The 27,503-nt window shown below is 48.3% G+C and overlaps 2 protein-coding genes across 5 annotated transcripts in view; both read left to right on the top strand.

Moving 5' to 3' along the window:
* The first annotated feature begins 17 nt into the window (after positions 1-17).
* On the top strand, positions 18-14,764 carry MED1 (mediator complex subunit 1). 3 transcript variants are annotated; one of them, XM_068418621.1, is made up of 18 exons: positions 18-116; positions 853-959; positions 1,795-1,873; positions 2,128-2,182; positions 2,311-2,443; positions 3,201-3,229; positions 3,610-3,681; positions 3,992-4,066; positions 4,662-4,735; positions 5,104-5,193; positions 5,921-6,032; positions 6,594-6,718; positions 6,919-7,037; positions 7,680-7,881; positions 8,075-8,170; positions 8,278-8,383; positions 8,980-9,120; positions 9,298-14,764. In XM_068418621.1, exons 1-18 carry the CDS (start codon positions 89-91, stop codon positions 12,224-12,226), a joined length of 4,572 nt encoding a protein of 1,523 aa, XP_068274722.1. In that variant the 5' UTR covers positions 18-88; the 3' UTR covers positions 12,227-14,764. The 3 variants fall into 3 exon arrangements, with proteins under 3 accessions (XP_068274722.1, XP_068274720.1, XP_068274721.1); XM_068418619.1 differs by having other exon boundaries at positions 8,980-14,764; XM_068418620.1 differs by having other exon boundaries at positions 113-199; positions 8,980-14,764.
* Positions 14,765-15,236: 472 nt separating this feature from the next.
* The window catches only part of FBXL20 (F-box and leucine rich repeat protein 20), a 40,749-nt gene continuing 28,482 nt past the window's right edge, over positions 15,237-27,503 (top strand). Inside the window, exon 1 of one of the 2 annotated variants that reach the window (XM_068418813.1) lies at positions 15,237-15,380. In XM_068418813.1, the coding sequence (XP_068274914.1) occupies positions 15,360-15,380 (21 nt within the window). In that variant the 5' untranslated portion in view covers positions 15,237-15,359. Of the gene's footprint in view, positions 15,381-15,601; positions 15,766-27,503 lie in introns of those variants that run through there. The other variant, XM_068418812.1, reaches the window with a different exon arrangement.

Genomic DNA, 27,503 nt, shown 5'->3' with positions numbered 1-27,503 from the left:
GGCCCGGCCGCGCCTCACCCCCCCGCCCCGCTCCCGGCCTGACGCGACGCCGCGGCCCGCTACGGGCTGCCCGTCCCCCGCCCGCAGCATGAAGGCGGCGCCGGGCGGCGCGGAGGGTGAGTGCGGGCGGTGGGGCGCGGCTGGCCCGCCGGCTGTGTGAGGAGACGGGGAAATGCGCTTGTAGAAGCACAGGCAGCAGGTGGGAGTCTGTGGGGTACGAGAGGTGTTTTGTGAAGGCTGAGGAGGTTCCAGGCTGGTAGAGATCCGTGACCCTCCCAGTCATCCCCTGCTTCGTTATCCCCCAGCGTACGCAGCCGTGCCCTGGCTCTCGAACAGCACCAGGGCGATGCCAGCCCTCGGGTTTCAGGCTGGCGTGAGGCAGGAGTGTGTCCGATCAGAGAATTTGTGACAACTGGCGATTGGACTGATTTGGTTGAGGTTTTCAGTGGTGGAAGGGTCTGTGAAGGTCTTTACTTGGATAGTTGGAAGAGTGAACCATGAAGGGAAATCCAGGAGACAAAGTTTAACGTCACTTCTTTAACACAAGCTTTTCTACACTCTCCATTTTCTGTCCCAGGGAAACTTCACCTTCACACCATGCTGTTGTACCTTCACACAGTGCCCCGCAGGCATTTTATGGTCCTTCAGGTTTTGATAGCTTGTGATATATCCTTAGCTTTTACTTAACCTTAAGGTCTGGGTCGCAGGGATAAATCAGCAGTAAATAATTTTTTTGAAGTCATGTTTAGCTTAAAGGTGGAAAGTATTTTCATTATAGCTGCCAACCTGTTTTATCCGTAAAACTTCAAATACTGTCTCATTCTCTTTTCTGAATATTCCCCTGTCTTACAGAAACAGAGAAGCTGAATAAGATGAGTACCCTCTTAGAAAGACTTCACGCAAAGTACAACCAAAACAGGCCTTGGACAGAAACCATGAAGTTAGTCCGTCAAGTCATGGTGAGAATCGTTGGGATCTCGGCAGGAGGGTTTCTGAAGTTTCTTTAGTGATAGTTTTGTTGTGGGTTTGTTAGACCTCTTCAAAGTGCTTTACCTTTTGTTCAAGCCTTGACTTCCTCCTGGGCCAGTGTGGTTGAGGCATGCCCTCACACCCCTCAGTGTTCAGGGGAGGGCGTGATGTCCGTACCTATTCTGTCTGGCGAGCCTTTGCCTTCCCTAATTACAGCCTCCCCCTCTACAGCCTAATTGACGTGAGGCAGCTGTCAGCTCAGCGCCCCGAAAAGGGTCAGTCCCGTGGTTTCAGCCAGTGCTCAGAAGCCTAAACCGTTTCACCACTCGCTGTTTCAGGATGTTGTGTTTTGTAAAGCAATTTGCTCCCCGTTCAGTGATATTCAAAACTTGGCGTTGGCTTAGTCTAACGTGGGGTTGAAATATTGGTCTCTGGGTGGGGGGAAGGAGGAGCAGGAGGCAGGGGAAAGCTACATCAAAGGCTTCTGCGTATGTTGTGGTGTTAGAAGTTTGCCTGTCTCGTTATTTCTCTGTTGTCTCTTATATAACTCGTAGCTTATGCTTACTAAAAAGTTGCAACAGTCTGTTCTTCCAGACCAGCAAGTTGCTTAAAAGAAAATAAACCAATCCTAGGCCTGCCTCTGTTACCTGCTTCCAAAATGGATACTGTTCTCCTACAGGAATCAAAATGAGGATGTAGTTTTGGGATGAAATCTAATCTGCTTTTAATTACCTAAATAAACCTCACTTGACTGAACAAAAGTTGCAATAATTCCCTCTTCCTGCGTGATACACAAAAAAGATGTTTTTCTTCTTTCTGACTAAGGAAAAGCGAGTTGTGATGAACTCGGGGGGCCACCAACATCTGGTGAGCTGTCTGGAGACTTTGCAGAAGGCATTGAAAGGTTGGTACGTTCCGTGCGTGCACTTTACAAACCTCTTAACAGAGATGTGCTATGGAAATACTCCAGATCATAAAAGCAAGCAAGGTTGTTGCTGGCACATTTCACTGTGTTCCTGGTGCACGTGTCTATAGTTGCATATATGAAGATGTGAGCAGAAATGGGAGGGAGTAACTAGATGTAGTTGAGATTGGTTTTAATGCTGATGTCTTACTCCTAGGGTTCACTAAGCCTTGTTTTTTGCTCTCTCCATCTAGTATCTTCTCTGCCTGCCATGACAGATCGCTTAGAGTCTATAGCTAGACAAAATGGGTAGGTCTTCTCCTTTATTTTATGGCAAAGGCTTTTCCTGTTTATCTGTACACATCGTAATCTCACTGCTGGTTTGATTGCTTTTTGTGTGCATCTCATAGCAATTTTTGTTTTGTTTTGTATGTAAGCCTTGGATCTCACCTTAGTGCAAATGGCACTGAATGTTACATCACTTCAGACATGTTCTATGTGGAAGTCCAGTTAGATCCTACAGGGCTGCTGTGTGATGTCAAGGTGGCTCACCACGGAGAAAACCCTGTGGTATGTATTGCTGACAAAGAGGAGGGTAACGCCTTTGTGTTTTGGAACTGCCTTTTTGGCTCCTTTTTGTTTGAGCAGAGGAAATGGATTCTGTTGAGTATTCTGCTAGACCTAGCCTTACACCTTTGCTGCCTGTTCTAGTGGGAAGTAAAAGCCTCCATGGAGTAGTCTGTTCTTGTGGGTTAATCTGATCAATGTCACATAACGCATGCGAGGACCATTTTACTGACAGTCTCTCTTGTTCTCTGAGTGGTTTTATAACTGGCAAAGTTACTGGAGGAAGTTACCACCATGTTTCTGAGCATTTTGTTTCTGGAGGAAGGATAGGGAGATAAATCTTATAAAACTTACATCTGTGAATGGAAAGTACTAAAATGTGGAATGCTGAAAGAAAATGGCTTTACTTCCCTTCTGCACACATGAGAGTTTGAACTTGCTGTTTGCATTCACCTAGCCACTCCTCTGAAAATAAACTGGTCTTAATATCTCTATATAAGATCATAAGGCTTCACAACTTTGAAAGTTTATTTCAAATTAGTCATTTAAGAGGAAAGAGTATTGCTTGAATTTGTCCCAGAGGGGGTTGACGAGCAGAACTAGAACCATAGCAATGTGTAATTGTGAGCATTGTGTGCTTCTCATGACAAGCTGATGCTCAGAAATTTTACTGTCCCAATATTTTACAGTTGCTGTGCTGCACAAAGACTGAAATTGCTGCATTCAACATTGATAGCGTTGTGTGTTCTTTCCTTTTCAGAGTTGTCCGGAATTGGTGCAACATCTGAGGTGAGCAACAAGAGTTTGTTGCATTTTCTGACAGGCTTCTCTTTGCAGTAGTGATTTGATGCTATTTTGTGTCTGGAAATGCAACATGTTTCATAACTGTTCCTTCCCCACAAAGTCTCTCTACTTCTCCAGGGGATTTTCTGGCTTTGGTTCAGATAGCTCTGATTCTGACTGCTGGGCGTGGTATCTTGGAAGCCGCAGCATAACGTTCATCAGAATCATTAAAGCTGGATCATTTAAAGAACATGTTTTGTAGCTTTCATGTAGCAGAAGTCTCTTCTTAAGTGACTTAGTGTCTGTATTAATATAACTTCTAAATTCAAAACCTTACCTGTTATGACTTTGAATACATGTTAACTTTTTCTCCCTCTTCCTGTCAGAGAGAAAAATTTTGAAGAGTTTTCTAAGCATCTAAGGGGGCTCGTGAACCTGTATAAGTTGCCAGGAGACAAGTAAGTCTAGAATATATTTATTTACATCCACATATATAAAATTAAACCAATCTGCAAGCTTTTAGTGCTGTGCTTAAATTTTCATTGTGTGTGATCCCACTGGCTTCACCACCATGGCTCGCATGTGCACACAGCGGGCAGGGAGGATTCAATGTGAAGTGGGAATGCAGAAGGAGAAGTTATCATTTGTAAATGCTCAGTCTGGTGGCAAGTGCTGCAGCTTGGCTGCCAGCAGTTCTACAGGTTGGATTTCATTGCACAGTTGCTTTCAATTTTTCTTATATTGTTTTGTCATCTTTTTTTTCCCCAGCAAACTTAAAACTAAAATGTACTTGGCTCTGCAGTCCTTAGAGTTGGATCTCTCCAAAATGGCAGGGATGTATTGGTAAGGGCATCTATGTGATTTGTTGTTTTTTTGTTGTTGGGTTGTTTTTACTTAGTAACGCTGTGTCATGTTGGCTGATTCTGATGATGCCAAGTATTGTACATCCAGGAAGTGTCACCTCAGTGCCTGCGTAGTCTGACATTATTGCTAAGTACAATGCTGAGGCTGTAGAAGGCCTGTGCTAGCAGGGGGAATGAGATATAGATATAGATAGAGATATATATATATATATATATATATAAAAGTTGCTTGGAGCTTTCTGAGCAATTCCTTTTTAACTGCAGAATTCGATTGAAAGAAAGTCTGGAAGGTAAAAAGTTGTAACTAGATGCACTAGTAACGTGTTTTACAGTGAGAAACTGAGAAATGTTTGACCATTTTTCACTGCTGTAGATTCAGTGGATAAACCATCCGTGCTGCAGAGAGTAAAGTAGCTTTTGTTTTGCCTGTAACAGTGTGAAGTTTCAGATGGCTACCTCTGTGTGACCCAGGAGTGTATATATTGAGCTAAAATCTTAGACTGCCATCAGCACATGAATTTTGGCTTCAGGTGTGACTCTGGCATGTTACAGACCTGTGATTGCCTCTTTTGCAGGCAAGCCACCAACGCGAATCCCCTCGACAAGATTCTTCATGGCAGTGTTGGCTATCTCACCCCCAGGAGTGGAGGTATCTTTGTTTAACAGTTAAAAAAGAAAAGAATAAAAATTACTTTGCTTGGGATCCCCTTTAGGGACATTAGTTTCACGTTAACTGATGGCAGTAATGGAAAATGCTAATCAAACTAAATGAGGGACAAGGTGGCTGAGTGTTTGTAAGTCCTGCATGATCCAGAAAGCCAGCTTTTCTGTGCAAAACCACACAGTAATTTTATGGCAGATGCCGTGTCTGTGTCTTTGACAGCAGAGACACAATGTTTCAAGGTGCCCTGGCAGCTCTGCACGGCGCGTGCGGTGTTACAGTGGTCACAGGGGTTAATAATGATGGGGTTAACTTGTAACCGTCAGGCTGCCTGCTCAAAAGCTTCTCCCCCACAGGTCTTCTGATGAATCTCAAGTATTATGTCTCGCCCTATGATTTATTTGAAGATGGTACTGGAGCCCCTGTTATCTTGCACGAGAACAACGGTAGGTCGGCTTTAGAAGCTAGTGTGGACTACAGCTGCTTGAAGGAGAGAAGAAAGCACAATTCCAACGGTCTGGCTCCCCTCTGCTGTCACCCTGTAATATAGGAAAATCATAGGCTGACTTACAGAGGACACAGGTTTAATAAGCCCGTGTGTGAGTGCTGGCTCAGCTGACCATCTTCTCAAACCTCGTGGCTGTTCGGGAGTTTGAACTGGACTGCTACCAAGGGTGATGGGGTGACGGTCTGCAAACAGAGCCTTTTCCTTAGGGTGAATTTCATCATAAAGATGAATTTTATTTTATTGTGGGAATACTTGTGTCTCTGCCATCTTGCTGGAAGATTATTTTCATGCATGTACGTGGTCATCTGGCTATTGCTAAAATGGCAAAACCAAGCAGCAGTTAAAATTGAGGCTGGTCTTGGAGAAGAAGAAGGTGAAATTGTCCAAAATCATTTATTTTGCTTTGTAAAGACCATATGGCAAACCTGCAAATGTATTTGGAATATATTTTGAGAATTATGCAGTTGGTCTACCTTGCAAGAGAAAAATAGAGCATCAGGTAGCATAACTAGTTTGGCTGTAGTCATTTGGTGATAAAGGTGAATGCTGAAAACTGCCTTGTGGAGGAAGTAAGATATTTCTACTATAATATTTAATTCATAAAAGCTTGCGTTGTTTTTTTCATCAGCTTATGTTGTTGGGGTTTTTCGTGCTTCCTCTTGCAGTTCCTCGCTCTTTGGGCATGAATGTGTCAGTAACAGTTGAGGGGACCATGGCTATGTACAAACTTCCCATCGCACCGCTGATCATGGGCTCTCATCCAGTTGACAGCAAAGGGTAAGAAAAGGACCTGTCTGCCAGGCCTTTCGCAGCGGCCTTGTTCAGATGCACATAGAATCACAGAATCAATCGGGTTGGAAGAGCCCTCTGGGATCATCAAGTCCAACCGTTGCCCTGACACCACCATGGCAACTAGACCAGGGCACTAAGTGCCATGTCCAGGCTTTTCTTAAACCCCTCCAGAGATGGTGACTCCACCACCTCCCTGGGCAGCCCCTTCCAATGGCTAATGACCCTTGCTGAGAAGAAATGCTTCCTAATGTCCAACCTGACCCTCCCCTGGTGAAGCAGAGGACATTCAACATTGTCCTCAGTTGAAGCCAGAGTGGGGAGATGACTGCATGATGTCATAGCATTTTATAAAGCACTTATGCACTTAAGCCAAGAAATCTGTATTTCAGGCACGTGACATGCTTTTGAAGAGTGCCTTAACTTTTGAGAAGGGATAACCATCTGCTTGTATCTGAGCAAACAGCCAGCTGGGTGGCTGGAGCTCGTAGCAGAAGCCAGAGTCATGCCCTGCATCTAATAAGACCTTGTATTAACCCAATGTTTCAGGACTCCGTCTTTCTCGTCGATCACCAGTGCCAACAGTGTGGACCTACCAGCGTGTTTCTTCCTGAAATTCCCACGACCCATTCCAGTGTCTCGAGCTTTCATCCAGAAACTTCAGGGCTGCACAGGTGGGTTGCAGATCTGTCAGACAGATACTCCCTAGGTTTTTATTCATAAACTGCTGCTAATTTTTAACGTGTGCCAGAAAAGTTGCTCAAGGTTTTGTGCTGTTCTCAGTACAACCTGGATAGGTTTCCTTTACTACATGGTAACACCTTCTCTTGCTGGCTCCCAGGTCCTGTCATTCTGTGCCATCTTCTTCCCTCAGGTATTCCATTGTTCGACACACCACCGACATTTGTACCCTTGTATGAGTTGATCACACAGTTTGAATTATCCAAGGAGGCTGATCCTCTACCTTTGAACCACAATATGCGCTTCTATGCAGTAAGTATGTTGTTTCAACCAGGGCGTTGTACTTGTAGATGAGCAGTTTGGGGTTTTTCCATCTGTTTCAGGTCTCTTTCAAGTAGGATAAAGGAAATTGGCACAGCATTTATTCATAGGCAAAAACTGTGCTATCCAAGCATTAGAATTTGGATGCAGACATGACCACAGTAATTAGGAAAAGTAAATAATGAAAAATCCATTGCTGTTGAAGTGCAGCTGCAGGAATGACAGCAGAGGTGTAGGACTGAGCCTTCCCAGATTCTGTCCCTTCCTCTTGTTCGGACTGCAATGTGTGGCTGAGTGAATTGCATCACTTTGGGAGAAGTCCTAGTTCTTAAATTTGTCGATGACAGATCTCCTCCTAACTTTGGAGGATTTCTCTTTTTCCTCAGAGGGGATGCCATACCGTATGGAACTGTTTTAGTGGGGGCAGCAAATACTGTTTGTCAGTACTTCTGGGGATCCAAAATCGTGTTTTGCTTGTTCAGATTGGAAGGAAAGTGTCTTCCTTGTTTGTAATTTTCAGCCAGAAAGGTGGCTTAGCATCACTTAGATCTGGGGTCTGCTCCTCCCTTCCTAGATGTCTGTTATTGCCTTGTACTCAGCAGTAATTGACGTAAAGCAGAAAATTTTTGTCAGGCTCTTCCAGGACAGCAGCACTGTTACTTTCTGAACAAAGATGCTCCTCTCCCAGATGGAAGAAGCCTTCAAGGAACTCTGATTAGTAAAATCGCCTTCCAGCACCCCGGACGGGTTCCTCTCATCCTCAATTTGATCAGACATCAGGTGGCGTACAACACGCTGATCGGCAGCTGCGTCAAGCGAACAGTCTTAAAAGAAGGTGGGTACTGCATCAAGTGGAATATGTGTGGATGATAAGAAACCCTGGGTAATTTTCCCAGATGCAGGAATAAGAAATGAGGCCCATGCTGCTTTCCTTTTTTTTTTTTTTTTAATTCTGCATGGGGATATTGAGCTGGTGCCTCTGGGTCATCTCCTGTGTTCCCCAATTTAACAGTTCCCACGTCTTTCAGATTCTCCTGGGATCCTGCAGTTTGAAGTTTGTCCTCTCTCTGACTCCTGTTTCAGTGTATCCTTTCAGCACCCTGTGAATGACTCCCTGGTGTGTGGTAAGTGGACTCTGTAAAAGCATGAGCGTGTTTATGGGAAGGAAGGCAGGGTTTTCTTTCACTGTAACCAGGATTTTGATCTCTTCCAAATTCCTTCTCTCTTTTAGTGGTAATGGATGTGCAAGACTCAACTCATGTGAACTGTAAGCTGTACAAAGGGCTGTCTGATGCTCTTATCTGTACAGATGATTTCATTGCCAAAGTTGTTCAAAGGTAAGCTGGATTTTTTTGTGCTGCTCTGCACTCCAAATCACATAGCTGAACTCTGTGTCTATCCTGTATTTATCCTGGTGGTTTTGGAGCTGTTCTGTCTGTGTGTGAGTTTTGGTAGCGGTTGTTTGGGAGAGAGGAAAGCTATTTTTTCTTTCAGAACCTTATAGGCTTGTCGTCCTGGAGTGGAATGTGGCATTATCATCGTGTTTTATGGGGTTTTAAGGTTTGCCAAGCTTAGACAAAGGTGTTTTCTGGTAGAATCAGGATAACAACCCAGATTGCATCCTGTGCTTTAGCTACAAGATAATGATCTGTCAGCTATTAGTTATTAGAGTTAATTCATCGATTAATTCTCCCTTTGTGATTGCGGGGCAATGTGTAAAGGCACAGTTGTCCTGTGGCTAGAAAAGCGTGATGGGATAAGTGTAAATACAAGCAGAACAGCAGAGCATTTACAGTGCCTGGACCTGTTGCTCTCTCGTGCCCCAGAGCCTTACTGCTTGCTTTGTGTCCGATGAGGCTGGTAAAACGTCTTCAGTGAACGTTGCTATAGGGCAGCCAAAGGCACACTAACCCCTTTGTCTTGTGTCTTGCAGGTGTATGTCCATTCCTGTCACCATGAGAGCAATCCGTAGAAAAGCAGAAACGATTCAGGCAGACACACCAGCCTTGTCCCTCATTGCAGAGACAGTAGAAGACATGGTGAAGAAAAATCTTCCCCCAGCCAGCAGCCCAGGGTATGGCATGACCACAGGCAGCAACCCAATGAGTGGTACCACTACCCCAACAAACACTTTTCCTGGGGGGCCCATCACTACTTTGTTTAACATGAGCATAAGCATGAAAGAGAGGCATGACTCGGTGGGCCATGGGGAGGACTTCAGCAAAGTGTCTCAGAACCCTATTCTCACTAGTTTGTTGCAGATCACAGGGAATGTGGGGTCTACCATTGGCTCAAGTCCAACCCCTCCCCACCACACACCACCACCAGTATCCTCACCAGCAAGCAACACCAAGAACCACCCCATGCTCATGAACCTTCTTAAAGAGAATCCCCCTCAGGATTTCTCCACTCTGTATGGGAGCAGCCCTCTCGAAAGGCAGAACTCCTCCTCTGGCTCCCCCAGAATGGAAATGGGCCCTGGGGGGAATAAGCAAAAGAAAAAAAAATCCCGCATGCCGGCCGACAAGCCCAAGCATCAGACTGAGGATGATTTCCAGAGGGAGCTCTTTTCAATGGATGTTGACTCCCAGAATCCCATTTTTGATGTCAACATGACTGCAGATACCCTGGACACCCCTCACATTACTCCAGCCCCCAGCCAATGCAGCACTCCTCCTACTACCTACCCACAGCCTATACCTCACTCGCAGCCCAGTATTCAGAGAATGGTTCGCCTGTCTAGCTCGGACAGCATTGGAGCCGATGTCACTGATATCCTTTCGGATATAGCAGAGGAGGCTTCCAAGCTACCCACCACTAATGAGGACTGTCCACCCATTGGTACTCCAGTAAGAGACTCTTCTAGTTCAGGACATTCACAAAGTGCCCTCTTTGACCCAGATGTTTTTCAGACGAACAATAGTGAGAACCCGTACACAGATCCAGCAGACCTGATAGCAGACGCTGCTGTGAGCCCCAACAGCGATTCCTCAAACCATTTTTTTCCAGATGGAGTAGATTTCAATCCTGACTTGCTGAACAGTCAGAGTCAAAGTGGCTTTGGGGAGGAGTACTTTGATGAGAGCAGCCAGAGTGGAGACACTGATGATTTCAAGGGCTATGCATCCCAGGCTCTAACTACTCTAGGGGTGCAAGTCTTGGGGGCTGACGGGGGGGAAAATAAATTTAAGGGGAGCAATCAGTCCGATACAGTAGATTTTAGTATTATTGCAGCTGCAAGCAAAGCACTGGGGTCCTCTGACATCATGGAGCATCACAGTGGAGGTCAGAGCCCTTTACTGAATACAGGGGATTTAGGAAAAGAAAAGTCTCAGAAACGGGTAAAGGAAGGCAATGGGTCTGGGAGCAACCTGGCGGGTCCTGGGGTAGACGGGAAGCCGGGGAAGCGCAGCCGGACGCCATCCAGCGATGGCAAAAGTAAAGAGAAACTTCCCAAGCGGAAGAAGCAGGAGACAGATGGGAAATCTCCATCTCACAGTTCCTCAAACAGGCCCTTCACGCCACCGGCAAGCACGGGTGGGTCCAAATCTCCTGGGAGTTCAGGCAGATCTCAGACTCCTCCGGGTGTAGCTACTCCTCCTATTCCAAAAATAACCATTCAGATCCCAAAAGGAACAGTGACTGTTGGCAAACCGTCTTCACATGGCCAGTATTCGAGTAGTGGCTCTGTCACCTCCTCCAGCAGCAAAAGCCATCATAGCCATTCTTCCTCCTCTTCCTCTTCTTCCTCCTCTTCAACCTCAGGCAAAATTAAAAGCAGCAAATCAGAAGGGTCTTCTGGCTCAAAGATGAGCAGCAGCCTCTACTCAAGCCAAGGTGGCTCAAGTTCAGGTCAGTCCAAAAGCTCAGCTCAGTCGGGAAAGCCTGGATCCTCCCCCATCACCAAACACGGCCTCAGCAGCGGTTCTGGAGGTACCAAGATGAAACCTCAAGGAAAGCCATCATCACTTATGAACCCTTCCATGAGTAAACCAAACATCTCTCCGTCTCATTCTAGACCCTCAGGAGGTTCTGACAAGCTTGCTTCTCCCATGAAACCTGTCCCAGGTACTCCCCCGTCGTCTAAAGCAAAGTCACCTATCAGTTCAGGTTCTGGAGGCTCCCATATGTCTGGGACTGGATCAGGCTCAAGTATGAAATCGTCTTCAGGAATGGGATCCTCTGGGTCTATGTCACAGAAACCACCTCCTTCATCAAATTCTTCAACGGCATCTTCATCTTCCTTTTCGTCTAGTGGGTCTTCCATGTCTTCATCTCAAAACCAGCATGGAAGTTCCAAAGGCAAGTCTCCCAGTAGAAACAAGAAGCCATCTCTGACTGCAGTCATAGACAAACTTAAACATGGGGTTGTCACTAGCGGGCCTGGTGGAGATGACCCAATGGATGGACAAATGGGGCCAAGTTCCAATTCCTCAAGCCATACTATGTCCTCCAAACACAATATGTCTGGAGGTGAGTTCCAGGGCAAACGTGAGAAGAGTGACAAAGAGAAATCTAAAGTCTCTGTTTCTGGAGGATCTGTTGACTCTTCCAAGAAGAATTCAGATTCCAAAAACGTTGGAAGCACTGGAGTGGCCAAAATTATCATCAGCAAGCACGATGGTGGTTCTCCTAGCATTAAAGCCAAAGTAACCTTGCAGAAACCTGGGGAAGGAGGTGGGGATAGCCTACGGCCTCAGATGGCTTCTTCCAAAAACTATGGGTCCCCTCTAATCAGCGGATCTACTCCCAAACACGAGCGCTGCTCTCCCAGCCACAGTAAGTCACCAGCATACACTCCCCAAAACATAGACAGTGAGAGTGAGTCGGGCTCCTCCATAGCAGAGAAATCCTATCAGAACAGCCCCAGCTCTGACGATGGCATTAGGCCTTTGCCTGAATATAGCTCAGAAAAACACAAGAAGCACAAAAAAGAGAAGAAAAAAGTGAAAGACAAAGACCGGGACAGAGATCGGGATCGGGATAAAGAGAGAGACAAGAAGAAATCCCACAGCATGAAGCCAGAGAGCTGGTCCAAGTCCCCAATTTCAGCTGACCAGTCCCTCTCCATGACGAGCAGCGCTATCCTCTCGGCTGAGCGACCGTCCCGGGCCAGCCCCGAGTTTTTGATCGGGGAAGAAGATGACGATCTCATGGATGTTGCTCTAATTGGCAATTAATTTTCATAGCGCCTTTAAAAGATGAGCTGTATGCAGGACCTGCGGGTTCGAGGGATGGGAAGAAAGGAACCATTCACTGCAAACCTACCACGCTGATTTTTACGGGGTGTGTTGGAAGAAGGAAAAAGTATTTCCAAGGCTCTCCAAAGTCTGAACAGAAGGTGGGAGTGCCAGCAGCTCGTTGGCAAGCCGGGTTCTGACTGTGGCCTTCATCCTCCAGAGCTTACACTCGATTTATAAGTATTAACAGCCCCGTCAGAGTTACTGAGTGTAGAGCAAGTGTGGGAGTAGCCCCCAGAGTGGTGCAAACAGAAACATAGGCTGTTGTGGGAGAGTCTGAGTTCCTCTGCCCCTCTTCCCCTTCAGAATAAGTTGCTTTTTTTTTAGGAAGTTTTAAACCGATTGCTTTAGGGCATGTTTTAGGGTTGGGGTGTATGCTTTTTAAAAGGGTAGGGGTTTTTTTAATTTATTTTTGTGGCATTTCTTCATTGAATGCCTGATGCAGTGCGGTGCTGAGGAACTTCATCTTCCTCTGCTGGGAGCTGCTCTGCAGGATCGGGCACAGTGTGCTGATGGACATCAGCATTTTAGCCCAGGTCACACGCAGCGATGAAGGATTGCTGTCTTACCTTTGACTCCCCTTTCATTTTTGCTATTTATTTATGTTCGTAGCTGAACGCCTTGTGCTGCTTGGCCTCACGCAGCCTCTCTTTTCCGTGTGTGATGCAGAGCCCAGAGGGCCTTAGGAATTTGGGTAGAGCCCGTGGGTTTGGGCAGCTCTGCACCAACTTTGGTGAAGTTGGTGAGATTCTGGTGTGCGTTGGAGCAGATGTAAATTGGAAAGAGATGACACTGCTGGAAAACCAGCCCCTAACTGGTTCCTCTGGCTAAGAGTTGCAGCAGAAGGAGTGATTTCCTTCAAAGATGGATTTTCCTGTTTTGGCTGGAATTAAGAGCGTGACTCAGGCATCCCCTGTGGTCTTATCTTGTGGTCCCTGAAAGGAAAAGAGACTCAGGAGAGCGTTTTATTTTTAAAAGCAGTTAAATCTGATTCGCTGAAGAGGAATGTGGGAAATCCAGAGTAGTGTGAACACATCTTTTGAATTATGTACTGAGCAGGATCCCGCTCTCGTTGGGTTTTGCTGTTCATTCCTGGGGGCCAGGACTTCCCCTGCAGGAACGGGATTATACTTTGCGTTTGGGGCTGCAGTCTGAAAAGATGTCAAGGATTCAAGGATTTAAGTTTCTTGTAAACCACAGAGATTTCCAGTCCTGCATCCAGCCTGACCCCAGTGATACCCCAGGCAAGCTATTTCTTTTCCAGCTCGTTCAAAGCCGTAGCAAGGCCGATGTCTTTTCAGTAGGGTGGCAACTATTCCATTAATTGTAGGGATTTTTCACCTCTTCCTCCTGCCTTCAGCATAATTCCAGGGTTCTGGCAGAACACAGGAGCCTGAATTTCTCCAGATCCCCCCTCCCCAGGCTCTGGAGACCTCTCCCTTGTATTTCCCACCATTCATCCTTTGCTCCCTGTGGTCTGCAATACCGTAGCTTCCCCCTCCCCGGTGCTCCCACCTTCACCTGCTGAGATAATAGGAAACCAGTCAGTAAAGTGTAAACCTGGAGCAAATGACGTTATCTTACGCAGCGTCGGAATCGTGTGACTGTGGGGTGGCTGCGAAGAGGATGCGAGAACCACGCCACCAGGTGCATTTATCTGGAGACCCTGCTGCAGCGGCTGCGTCTCGGGAGCGACGCCGGGTCAGACTCCAGCGGGTCATCGTCTGTTCTCATGCGACCCCTCTCGTTTTTTTAAAGCTTTTTTGTTACACAGAAGCCCTTTGATCCGTTCTGGGTTGTGTGAAGGCACGAACAGCCTTCAGAAAGATGCTCTCTGCAATTTGAATCGTAGAATCAATCGTTTAGGTTGGAAAAGACTTTTAAGATCATCGAGTCCGACCGTAAATCAGGGCTGGGGAATTCACGGGACCGTTTGCTGGACTTGTCGTCAATCAGAGTCGTGTTTTACTGGTGTGAAACACGGGAAAAGTTGGAGGGAAATACCGTTCAGCTTCGTAATTAACACCAAAATGCATTTTAAAGGAATGAGCTGCACACGTTTCCTCTCCGGTCGCCCAAGACCAAAGTTCAATGTCCTGAATTCCCCCCGCGGAAGGCGGGCATCGCCGTCGCTGGCACAAGCAGAGGAATGACGTTGCCTCACCCTGGCCGTGGGGCAGCAGTTGGCAGCGTTTCGCCCCGTTTGGGCGTGCTGTCCTCCCCTTCCCCGTCGTGTGATATAAATCCGGTGAGAGAGAGAGACCGGAGCCGGGCCCCGGCTGCAGGACGCTCCCGTCGGCGCGATGAGAGATGAGGTACGCGACTACGCAGGCGGTTGGACCTGTGAGCGCTTGGTCTCTTGAGAAATGTTTTATTTTTTAAATATTTTTGCTTATTCTCGACAATTATTTTACATCTTTCAGTATTGGAAAGATTAAAAAGTGTAAACGAAAATAAAAGCCAAACCTTTTAATCTCAGGTGGTGGAAGCGTTACGTGGAGATTAAAACAAAATGGTTCTTTTACGACACGGTGGTGACGACACGGTGGTGACGGTGACACGGTGGTGACGTAACCCTGCGCCCCGGCCCCGGTGCTGGCCCCCACCCCCGCCCTTGGGGTGCCCGGGGGGGTATTTTTTTTTTGGAAATATTACAGAAAACGTGTTTATTGACGTGGAAATAAACCCCTTGGGTGGGGAGGGGTCTCGGGTGTCTGGAATAGCGGGGCTGGGGGGGAGGCGGCGAGGGTTCCCCCGCCACGCTTGATTTTCCCGCGGGAATGACATCACCGTGACGCCACGCCAGCCCGGCCCCTGATTGGCTGAGCTCCGCGGCATCCCCGCGCTTCCCGGAAGCGGAGCGGAGGGGCGGGGGCCGCCCCCCCACAGCCCCCCCCCTCCCACACCGGGACCCCCGGTCCTCGCGGCGGCGCGGGGCGGGGCGCGCCCCCCCCCCCCCCGGATATCACTGCGGGGGGGCGGGTCCTGCAGCCCCCGGTGTCGCGGGGAGGGGGGGGGTGGCGCCCCTCGCAGCCCCCCCCGGTCGCACCGGGAGGACCCTGGCGGCGGCGCGATGGGGGCGGCGGCCTGTGGGGTAGGTGGGGGCGGCGGGGGCGCGCGCAGCCCCCCGGCCCCGTCCGTTCGCTTCCCTCCCCCCCCCCCCCCTCCCCTTCCCCGCCCCGGGGCGTCCCCGCCGCGCCGCGTCCCCCCCCTCCGCGCTCTGTGTCCCCCCCCACCGCCGCCGCGCGCCGTGCCCGGCGCTGGCCAATGAGCGCGCGCGTTGCTGGCAGGTGCGGAGTGTTTTTGTTTTGGGTTGAAGTTGAGGCCGGAGGAGACGCGGCGGCGGCGGCGGGCGGAGGCCGCGGAGCCCCGGTACCCCCCCGCCCTCCTCCCCCCGCCGGCATTTCTCCCTCCCGCCGCCTCCTCCCGGCCCCGCCATGCGGAGGGAGATGAACGGGGTCACCAAGAGCCGCTTTGAGGTGAGGCCCCGGCGCTGAGGCCGCCCGGCCCGGCTGACGAGGCGGGGGGGGGGCCCAGGCCGCAGCGTGCGCGGCCCCCGCGGTGTCAGGGCGTGGGGCGAGGCCCCCCCACCCGGGACAAGCAGCATCGCGGGCCTGTGGCAAAGCCGGGGGGGGCGCGGGGGGGGCCCTGGATGAATGGGGCTGGGGGGGGCGCGGGGGGGGCCCCTGTATGAATGGGGCTGGGGGGGGCGCGGGGGGGCCCTGTATGAATGGGGCTGGGGGGGGGGGGCGGGGGGGCCCCTGGATGAATGGGGCTGTGGGGGGCGCGGGGGGGCCCTCGATGAATGGGGCTGGGGGGGGGCGGGGGGGCCCTGTATGAATGGGGCTGGGGGCGCGGGGGGGGCCCTGTATGAATGGGGCTGGGGGGGGCTTTACCACAGGCCTGGTGCGGGGCGAGCCCCGCAGCCGCGGGTGTCTGGGGGGGTGCGCAGGGCGGGGGCTCGGGCCTGTGACCCGCGGTGTGGCGGGGGGGGGTTGGTGTGAAACTTCTTGCCCCCCCTGCCCCGTTTTGGGGGGGGGGGGGGGGGGGTGTGTGGGTTCCCCCGGTAGCTGTAACCCCCCCCGGGGGGCTGCGGGGGGGGGCGCGGGGCTGGTGCTGCCAACGTGTTGCTGCGGGTGTTGCGCGCTGGCAGCGAAGTTGGTGGTGGAGCAGGGGATGGGGGGGGACAGGCTGCGGGGGGGCGACGGTGGCCCCGGCGCGTCGTTTTTGGGCAGTAGCCGGGGAAAAATGTGATTGGGGGGAGGTGGGGGCTGGGGAGGACGGAAGGAGCGGCGGGGAAACAATAAGATCTATTCAAAGAATATGGCACAAAGCGCCCTGCGGAGCCGGGGCTGCCGCCGGGCCGGCATTGTTGTACCAGCTGGCTGCCCGAGCGGGGGGGGGGGGCTGGCGGCAGGAGGGAGGGCAGCCCCCCGGTTCGCTTTTATCGCTGGAAGAGGCTGTTGTGGAGGATGGAAATACCTGCGCGTTCCTCCTCTCGAGCTGTGTGCGGGGACAACATGGGAGGAGAAGAGCCCGGCAGGGTGAAGATGTGGCTGTGTCCCCCCCTCATAGAGAGGGGACGGGAGTGCTGTCAGGGGAAAATACTGGTTAATGGTAAACTGGAGTGACTGGTTCCACAGAGAACAGCGTTGAATTGCCCAGGACACTGGCTCTGGAGTTGAGAAAGGTGCAGAAAATAATGGTTTTGTGATCTTCCTCATGAAATTGTTTTCTTCCTCTACCACACCCCATGTAACTAAGCAGCAGCACGGCTATTTGGGATGGTTTCAGGTTAAATTGTGTTCTAACATCCACGTTTCTGTAGCATCCAAATGATAAAAACATTGACCTAAACCTGGGAACTCAGAGAGCGAAGGCTGCATGCGTAACGTGTTTTATCCGGGGTGATTGTTTTTACTGTTCTAGTCTGTTCTTGGCTGCACAGATTTTTTTTTCCTGAGAGCTTTTTTTTTTTAATCACTGCAGAGTGGCTGGGTACAGAGCAGAGGGAAGGATAAAACCACGCTGGTAGCGGGCTGCTGTGGGGAAATGTCTTCTCATATGGCAGCGGCCTTTTTTGCTTGCTTTTGTCTTGAAATATTAGAGTTTATTCCAGTATTGGGAGAGCTTTTCCTCAGGGTTGTACCAAAGCAAGATTAACCCAATTAATTGAGCGGGGAAGAGTGTTGTGTGGTTTGGTTTGGGTGGGGTTTTTGCAGGAATTGTGTGTTACTTCTTCCTGTAGTCAAAAAAGGAGAAGTCAAAAATAGGCGAAATGCTCAAAGAGTGTTTGAAGTCTAGATTGATTTTTTTTTTTTGGTCTATATTTGTACTGGAAAGGTTGGTGCATTATAGAAGGGGTTGCTTCTGAGCTCCAAGAGGTGCTTTTAAGCATTATTGTGTTTCTTGGTCATGTTTTGGTTAGTAAACCGAGGTTTTATTAGCCCTGGCATTGATTATCTCTGACCCGCTCACCTCTGTATCCTGGGAGGGACGAGTTTGAACTCTTTGCTTTAAATACATGGGTTTCTAGCGAGGATGTTTTGGTCTGAAAAGCTTCTAAAATGTTAGTATATTCACACTTATAAACAGATTTATTTTTCAGAGGGGAAGCATGGGTAGAAATTCAGCCACGCTTTCTAGAAAACAGTGTGTAATGTTTGTGCTTTAAAAGTAAAAGTCCTATTCACCAACGAGAGCGTGCCTGTTAGTGTAACAGTCCTATTTCATGTGACATAAGGACCATTATGCAAAAATGGGTTGAGACTGGAAGCTGCTGTTCAAGAGTTGTTGAATATTGTAAGATCAACGAAGCCAGCGCGGGGTTGAACGCATGGTGGTTCGTACTCCCCCTCCGTAGCCCTCCGTGCTACCTCCAGATTACACACGGAGCTGGCTGCCGTGGTAGTTTCCTGACTGAGGAGGGGTAAGTCGGGCCTTTGAGTGTCTGGAGTCTTCTCTTGGAGAAGAAATAGCTTCATGCCGAGTTGACTGATGTATATTGTGTCTGTTTCAGGCTTTAAATACAAGGGAATTATTGAAGGGGAGTTTGGTTTGGGTTTGCAGACTGAGTTTATTGTCTTTTGTTAAGCCACGTAAACAGATTCCTGAACTATTGTTTTTGGGTAGTTTTAAAATCCAATCTAGATTGGATTTAATAATCATTTCTTCTTACTGCAGTAATAAAATATGGTAATGGAATATGGGCTAAGCTGCTTAAATTTGACTTGCATACGGGTTTCTGGTCATATGTGTAGCCATCCATCCGTTCCAGGGAGAATGGAACTCTTTTCTTTTAAATGAAAGAATGAACTCTGGCATGCCCAGCCGAACGTGCATATTCTAAATAAGTCCCTTTATAGGAGGTGTGGCCACCACAGAGAAAATAACCACTTACTGTAGCAAAGCAAACAAAAAGGGAAAACATTGCCCAGATTGACTCCTAATTTTCTGTGGTGTCGGTTAATAGGGAACGTGCCCTGACAGGTCACAATCCTGGCTTGTATTTGGTGTTTCTCTGCTCCCTGTCGTACCTAACGCGTGAGGCCTGATGAACTACAGCTAAATAACAGCAGAGGGGAGGGGATGCCATCTCCTGATGCTTTTGGAGAGCTCGCTTACCTCCCAAAGGCCCCCGTTCTCATCACTACTTCAGTCTGTTTCATCCACGCTCTTCTGGCCTGGGATGTCACCTGGAGACCAAGCGTCTTGGGCTTGCTCGCTGCTCTCACTAACTCATCTTCAAAAAATAAACGACGTCTTCCAGGGCTGAGCGCTCCTCTGAGCTTTCTGGTTTTCAGCGTGGAGTGGATGTGGTCGGGCAGCACCGCTCGGAGGTGGTGAGCGCTGACGTAGGTGCGTGCACAGAGCTGAAAAAGATGATCCGGCACGAAACCACCCGCCTGTGACCAGGAGCAGGGTTTTACATAAACAGTGGCTTCTTTGGTATTAGACCAACCGTGGGACAAGTTGCAGACATCTCCAGCACAGACTCCTGGCTTTTAAGCTTTCCCCGTGCAGGGATCTCGTGCTCTGCAAAGTCTTGTGTTCCACTGAGCCACGTTGCCAGGCTTAAATAATTATAGTTGCTTTTTTTTCCAGACTGTGAGCAATATATATAGTCTCCTCTACATCCTTAAACAAAAACAACATCACAAAAAAAGCACTATCCAACTTCCTCAGGGAGTCTTCAAAACATCCCATTAGCAGGAGCTGAGTCTGGCTGTAAAGCGTTTCTTTACGGGGCAGTTTGTCCTATTAAAAAAAAATAAAATGTGAGCACCAGGGATGTATCTGAGGAGCGAGTGTGTGTACGAGCCTGGCGAGCACCTTCAGCAGGACAAACGCATCCATCCAGGGCGTTTCCCAGCATTTCTCTCCTCGGATTCAGGGTTCTGAACGTGAGGGAATTCAGACTCTTCTGAACTGTGCTAGTGGCCTCCGTAGTCCCTAGGCTTTGCTGTGAAATGAGGTGAGCCGAAAGCAAAATGGGAAACTTGAAATGCTTCAGAATCGAGTTGCCTTCTAATAATTAATCCTGTCTGCGTTCAGAGAGCTGAATCGAGTAACCTCAACGACCCTAACACCAGTTTTGAATCTGCTGGGTTCCTGGCTCTTAAATGCTCTTCCCCTATTTCAGGGTTGTTTGGCTTTAAGGTTTAGAGCTGGTCCTTTTGGTCTGTGTTCCCTTTGCTGGGCTGCTCCTGTGCTGCTCTCTGTCCTTCTGGTTGGGGCTTTGTTATTTCAGGCAGCGGAGGTTGTGTAAACAGCCAGACACAGGCGAGGCGGGCAGGGAGCATCAGTAACCGTGTCCCACCGCGTCTCTCCGGGCTGTTCTAGCAGAGACTCGCACACACTGATGTCAGGCTGACCGCGGCGTTGCGTTTGATATGGCAGGAGAAACTGGTGCTGACGTAACACAGCGAAGAGATGAGATAGTGCAGCTGAATCAAATCGGTTTCATTTTGGCACGTATCTAATAACGTGGCTCATAAGTGATGAGAAACACTGTGAAAATAAAAAATACAGGTTTGGGCGGGTGTCAAAGCTGATGGCTCTTCCGTATTCTTGTTCACCCCCCAATCCCCATTTATTTTTTTATTTTATTTTATCTCTTGCCACACTTATGTGTAATATTTTTTAAGCCAGCACTTATTTTTTTTTTGGCAGTTGAATAATGTTACTTTATTGCATACAAAGTGGTGGTTTAAAAGTTAAGATGGTGAGAGATGTAAACCATAACTTGTGTTCTGCACCCCCCCTGGGCTGGTCCCGTGTATTGCGGTCGAGGAAAGAGGAATTCAGCAAGATTTGGAAGCAAAAGTCAAAGTGGTTGTGCAAGAGGTACTTGACCCAGGCCACAAGGAGACTGGGGAGGATTAAACAGGAAAATGGCTTTTTGTTGGAGGAGGGGGCAATGGGGGGAAGTCTTAGTTGCTCTGAATTTCTCCTTTGCAGTATGGGTGCGGGAAGGTTTCCAAAAGCCAAAGAAGGTGTAGTATGGGGCAACGAGCTCGTTAGCAGATTAACTGATAAAGAAAAGGTATTTCAGAAGCCAATTCTGATTGCTTTTCTTCTGCATCTTTTTGTTAAGCTGGCGCTGGGGGAGGTTTCAGCCTCGCAGCTCTTTCACCTTGTAGTCTTTGTACGAGGCAGCCGTAATTAGGTAGAGCAACAGCTTTACAAGTGCTGGATTAAACAAGCGTGTGCTTTGACCTTAGCCCGTGTCACCTGGGAGACCGAGCTTGTGTCGCAAATTTTTATTATTTTTTTTTTCCTAAATGGGATTTTCTTCTTCCTTCTTGCTCTGCAAGGAGTTGTGCTTGCAGGTTGGGCAACAGTGGGAATGTTAGCCCTGGAAAACAGTCATTTCAGCAGGAAATAGAAGCAAAAATGCCAGAAAACCTGTATTTCCTCCCCTGACACTCGTGCAGTGAAGAATGCCGGGGCAGCACCCGATAAGGACTCGTCCCTAACTTGGCCTGAGCGATGTGAAGAGCCGTGTGTGGTGTTTGGGTGGTTTGTGTACGCAACGGTGAGGGCTTTTCTTGCAGGTTACGGAGGCGAACGCCTCCTCGGTGCCGAAACAGGGGTTCCCCAGGGTGGTTTCCCTTGGAGCAGCCCCTGCAGGTGATGGCGCCGGGACCAGGGAGAGGCACTGGGGAGCCTGGGCTGTGTCCGTCTTGGTCGCAGCTTGCATAAGAGGAAAGGGAGTTAGAGAGCCTGTGTGCAAGGGTATGGCTCACTTTATTGTGGATACCATTATTAATTGGGGCCTGGGATAGATCAGGTAATTATTGTTTTCACCATTGGATTAACCTTGGTGTGTACTTCATTTGACTCATACCATTATGAAAGTCAACCCCATGAATGTTTTTGCCTTATTGATAAGGTGTGAAACACTCGGCTGCACGGAGGGGCCCGAGTCTGTGTGTGGCTGGTGGCTGTGTGTGCCTGGCTGATCACCAGCTTTGCTTTCAGGTCGACCATCCTTTTGTGGGTGGCAAACCCGCCCGATGCCCTTCACACCTCATCTCAAGTAGGGTTTTTTTGAGACACCGTAATTTGACTTTATTTCCGAGTATATATGCCAATTAATATCATCATCATCTCTTTGATAATAGCTGAACGCAAACCCAGCAGTGAAAAAATAACTGGCACTCACATAGAACTGTAGGCTTTGGAGAGAGGGAGAACTGTAAGAGATTTGATTATCAAAGAAGCTTATTTGAATTGTGATGAGCTTTGGTACGGACTTGGAGAGCTAGAGGAGTCGCAGTTTTGACCTGAAAATATTGAAGCACGTCTCCATTTTTGCTTGTGTGTGTTTGTTTTTTTAAAATCCATTCAAAGAGTATTTCTAGTAAACCACTACCCTGCTAAAATGAGCTTCTAAAAAGAAAAAAATAGTGATAGTGGGTGTTTTACAGGCCAGTCCGTGGCCATAGGCTGGGCCCCTGTGGAGTCAGGAAGACTTTGTCTTATATTCTCCTTCTTTATTGGTCTTGGATGTTGTTTTCATGGGCAACGGCGCATATTTAAAACTTTGAAGGGTGTGTGTGAAAAAGTAGCATCATTTTAAATCAAATATCTGTAATAGGTCATAAAACACCCAGATGACCACTGGTAGGATGTTGAGGTTTTTAATGGAGCTAAAAAAAGTAGACACCCAAGACCAGCTTTGCTGACAGCGTATGTGGTATTGTTGCTTCTCACCGCTTGCCCTGTGTTTAATGGATGATGCCAACTAACTTCGACCTCTGCAGCTCTGGGACGTGCTGCCTATCGCTGACGTTTTCGGAGGGTGTTTTTCATTCAGCACCAGATACAACTTCTGGTAAAGACAAAGCCGATTAACTGCGAGCTTCTGCCTCCCCAGGCTGTCACCGGGCACATCCCTGCCAGGACTGCCCGGTGGAAGCTGCTCAGATGCGTATCTCCTGCAGCCTGTGCCAGCCGGGAGGAGTCGGGTAACTGACGTGCTGGGAATGGCTAGTGCTGGTGGTGGCTTTTAAATTGTGATTTTTAAAATGAACACAGCGAGCTTTTAGGTGTAGTTGTGGGATGGTTTGTGGAAAACTGTCTCGGAGCCAAGACGGGGATAGAAGAACAAAACAGGTGAACAAAAAGAATATGAACGTGCCCTTTTGGTACCTGACAGCAGCTTTTAGGTTTTTAATAACAATAGGATATCGCACATGTGGTACTTCCAGCTGAAATGGTATTTCTTAAATCAGAAGCAGTCTTACCTGCACTGCATCTCTGGCTTGGAAGCTTTGCATTTTGAATGCAACGACATCCTTGTGGATTTGCACATTAATCACCTGATGAGTTTCTTCTCCGGGGTAGTTTCTGCGTAGCAGTGCTGCGTCAGAGGTGTGTGCAGCAGGCAGGTCTTTAGTAAAGCTCTACAGAAATCAAGCTCGTGCTAATTTTTTTGTTCAGCCTCATGCTTTTAGCATTGCTGATTCAAAAAAAAAATTTTAAAGGCTATTTATTGAACTTTGTTACTGAATGCAGCATGGAGTCAGGCTGCGCAGGATGGCTCATCTGCATCCCAGCTATTTATCACCAGCAGAAATTTCAGCTTTTCCAAAGCAACGACAAGCAGATGAGGAAGAAGCGATCTGATATGTCGAGTAAATCGCCTATTGAGCTATTTTTAGGAATATTAAGCCTATAATAAGCCTTTTCGGCCAGGGTCTGTTCGGTCTCGGTTTTGCACTGCTTAGTCACGATTTTGTTTGAGCGGAGCCCTGGTTGTGAGCCCGGCTGGGCGCCGGGGGCACGGCGCGGGGCAGGAGGGCGGCCGGTGGCTTTACCTTCCCCGCTCCTACGGACACGGACGCTGCGGGAGGACGCCGGAGCATCACGGCTGCTCGCGATGGAGCTCGTCACAGCAGCGGCTTTATTCGACAGCCAGCCATTTTCCTTGGAGACTTAACACAGATTAAACTGGATGTTTTTTTTTTTCCTGTGTAACTAAAGGCTGGAAGGAAAATTCACCCAGTCTGAACTGCTTGTGGATGTAAACAACTTCATGCTTTGTACCGTGGCCTCCGAGGAGCCGCGTATTTCACTGTCGCTTCTGGGTGACTTATCTCTGCAGCGTCATTTTTCCTTTGCCTCCAGCAAGGCAGCTCAGCCTGCTTCAACTCCTGCGCCCCTTAAATCTCGTGCTGGGGAAGGAGCCCTTCTGAACCAGTACTCCACACGTCGTTTGTGTTTGGGTTATCTGAGCCCTCTAACAGTCGTAGATGTTTTTTTCCAAAATGAACAGAACTAGAGGCGAGGTGTTAGTGTGTGTGACAGTGTTTGTAAGAAGTCACTTCAAAGCTTCACTGAGCTTCTCCGAAGGAAATACAGGATGAATTTCACATTTTCTTTTTGTTTTGTGTTTTATGCTCAGTTTTTTATTACTAGACTGGAGTTGTGTGCTACGAGCTAGGTTTGACATGTGTCTTGTCTTGTTTCAATGACTCTGTACTGAGCTTGTTCATCTCCATATGGACCGTAGCAGATAAAAGTGGTATAAATACTACCAGTAATACTAGATCTTTGGACGTGAGCCAGCAGCTGTAGAGCTGAAGAACACCTCACAGGGCATCTCTGACTCGTCAGGGTTTAAACTCTTTGAATGAATTCTCACAGATGTTTCATTTCTTTCGCCTCAGAGTAGCAGAAGACTTTTATACTCTGAAGGTTGATCTCCAAAGCGTCCTGATGGTACATATTGGGTGGGGATGTAACTGACAAAATACGCCAGCCGCGTAGGTAATCCTTAATTTATGATGGCAACTGTTGATTCCCCACCTTCCCTACCTTAAAAACACTTTCCAGAATGCATTGTTTGCTCTCTAATAATTGCAGTCTGTTTTCTGTCCTGGTTTTAACCGCTTAATTCCCTGTGGTTAGGAGCAGTTGTGGAGGGTCTGGCTGGCATTTGCTTGTGGACCGAGGACAGTGAGCTCTGGGTCTAAACAACAGCTGAGATTTCCCCCAGCACGTGGTTACCTTTTGTGTTTGTGAGGCTGCTGGGAGCAGTTTGTCTTACACCATTTGTGTTACGCAAGTGACCAAGTTGCCCTGTTTTAAAATTACAGTGTGTACCAATATTTCGTAGATTTTTAAGCAGGTTTGCTTTTGAGTTCTGTATTGTTCATTTTGCATGAAGTTTGCTTAGTACAGAGACATGAAACACTTCACTGGTTGTGTTTGTGCTTACTGCCAGAAGTGTTTATAGTTCTCATTCCCTGCTGCCCACCTGCGTGGATGTTACTGGGTTGGTTGGGTTTTGTACTGGGAATGGCTCTCCTCTCTCTTTCTTTCCCCCTCTCGGCGTCAGCCTCATTGTCTCCTTGGCCGTGGCAATGTTTTGTTGGGCTGTTTTGGATTTTCAGGCTGTGTTCTCCAGGGGCTGGGTGTGCCAGACCCCATGTTATTTTTCACTGGAGTGAACATTAAGGTGGGTCTTAGTGTAATGCCTGATTCGAGTGCCTTTGCTAGCCTTGTGGCTACTAATTCTGTAGAGCTCCACATAAGCTTTGTCCTTTCTTCTCCATTGAGCTTTGAATTTTCTGCTTTGGAAGGAAAGTGCGTTCAAAGTCCACATCTAGGCTAACACCGTGCGCTCAGTTGTTGGCTTTGGCACTGATGCCTCTAAAGTTAAGCCTCGTGTGATTTTTATATATTTTTAAGACCCACCATCCCCCTCCTGTGCTGATGCCAGATGCAGTCTGGGTTGAAGAGCAGCTGTGTTTGTCAGCAGTGCAGTAAATACTTCCACCCTAGCTGATGTATGCAGCAGCTGTAGGACACCGCTGGCTCGCCCGTGTTTAGCTTGCATCGAGGACAAACACGGACAAGTACTTGATATCCTGTTAATGTTGGTGGCAGCGTGTTTCTTGTCCAACTCAACATACTACTATTAAGTTCTTCAGTACTTTTCAGGACAATACAGGCCTTGAAGACCCTGCCTCTGTGCATGACCGGGTTTGTGTCCAGGTAAAAGCACACTGAGGGGTGGTGGGTGCTCCCTTCCTCCTCGGTGCACATAACAATATACATTTTTATAGAGAAACAAGCTCTGCAAACAGTCAAATTGAAAGTGGATGACTCCTTGTGAGCAGCCTTGAAACTTCATGCTGGTAAATTCCCTCACGTTTGTTGACAAAGTGGGATTTTGGTGGTACTGGGATGTAGGACCATGTGTTGGTCACTTTGGGTTCTGAAGTTCCAGCATCGGAGCTGCTTGGGTGTGTGAGTGTTTGTATCTCTTAGAGATGGGCCTTAATTGTAGACCACCCACAAATCAACTCTGTCCTGTTTCAGCTTCTCCTCTCTTTAGTGGGCAAAATTCTGCGTAACAAAATGTGGGGGAACGTGGTGGTGCTTTTTGGTGTCTGCTGTCATATAGGCAGGGCAGTCTGGTGTGTCCTTATGTCTAAACTGCACTTGAGTGAAAAAAGTCCCTGCTGCTGCTCTAGAGGAAAGTCTTTTTGGTATGTCAGACGAGTAAACTGTTGTTCTGTTAAAAAGGCAGCCAATAACTTACGAATTGCTTACAGAGAGTGGTTTTGAGCATTTAGGGTAATGTAAAATAAATGTGCTTTGTATTCTGTACGTTAATATTCCTAATTACTTCCAGTAAATTGTAAATGTTGAAATAACTCATCTGGAAACTTCTCAAGTGTATTTTTCCAAACACAAAAAAGTGAAAAACACAACTTTTGTTCCCCATAGGAACACCCCTCCAGCCCTTCCCCAACAATAAAATCAAAACCGTTGCCAGATGTGACATTTACAGGAAAGCATTGCCCCCTCCCTCTGCCAGCCCGGACCGCAGAGGAGCTCTGCAGCCAAGAGCCTGCTCCGAGCCGGCGCCCGTGGCAGCTCGTGGGGAGTTTTTCCAGCTCTCTGTGAGCTGGAAGAGACATTTTTGTGCCAGTGTGTGTTTGGAGAGTTTCTGTGGAACCAGGGGTACGGGGAGGGTGACTCTTCTGGAAGCAAAGATTTAAGTTTTGCAGAAACCATTGAATAAACACTCTTCTCACTGGAGGAGCTTTTACTTGCTGCTGTGGAGTAAGTCAGTCAACCTGATATTGAGACTTCCTTATTAATACAGAAGCTTCTTCTCAGATGGAAGCTTCTACAATAGCAAAATGCACATTGAGTCTGGATTTCCTGAGAGGAGCCGTCGGTGCTGGCTGTCCTGCCTCCTGTATTAGGGTTTGCCAGCGTGACATACGTGTCATGTCATAGGGGGAGAAGTTGTGCAGTCCCTCCATGAACACAGCAGCTGAATCAGTCCCACACGTGGACACCTCGTTTACATGCTAAATATTGACCACATCAGTTCACTCTGGGCAGGATGGATGGTGTGCCACCAGCTGACACAAAGACCTGCGGGGGAGAGCCAAGACGAGCCTCTGTGCTCACGTGGCTTTTGAAGCCTGGTCCGTGACAACACAAGACTTGCTCAAAGGCTGAATGAATGGCCTCGATAATGACACAATACTCTGTGTTTTAACTCAATACCTGCTAAGAGTTGCTTGGCTTACAGAGCTTGCATCAGCTGTTGTTCACATCCCTCTTTGCATATACAATGAGTACGGGACGTATGTAGGTGTTTCTTGTGCAGGGACACTCATAATTACACGCTGTCATCCATTGCAACGCGCTGTCACCTCGATCCCGTGTTGGTGTCACAGGGATG

This window comes from Nyctibius grandis, chromosome 26 (genome assembly GCF_013368605.1).
Source record: "Nyctibius grandis isolate bNycGra1 chromosome 26, bNycGra1.pri, whole genome shotgun sequence".
NCBI classification, from domain to species: Eukaryota; Metazoa; Chordata; class Aves; order Nyctibiiformes; family Nyctibiidae; genus Nyctibius; species Nyctibius grandis.
The sequence above is the reverse complement of the archived record's forward strand: the minus strand, read 5'-3'. Positions and strand labels throughout refer to the sequence as shown.

Coding starts and splice junctions, on each gene's coding strand:
- MED1 (XM_068418619.1), top strand. CDS start 89: ATGAAGGCGGCGCCGGGCGGCGCGGAGG. Junction 2,183..2,310: donor TCTATAGCTAGACAAAATGG/GTAGGTCTTCTC, acceptor TTTGTATGTAAG/CCTTGGATCTCACCTTAGTG. Junction 4,736..5,103: donor TCTCACCCCCAGGAGTGGAG/GTATCTTTGTTT, acceptor TCTCCCCCACAG/GTCTTCTGATGAATCTCAAG.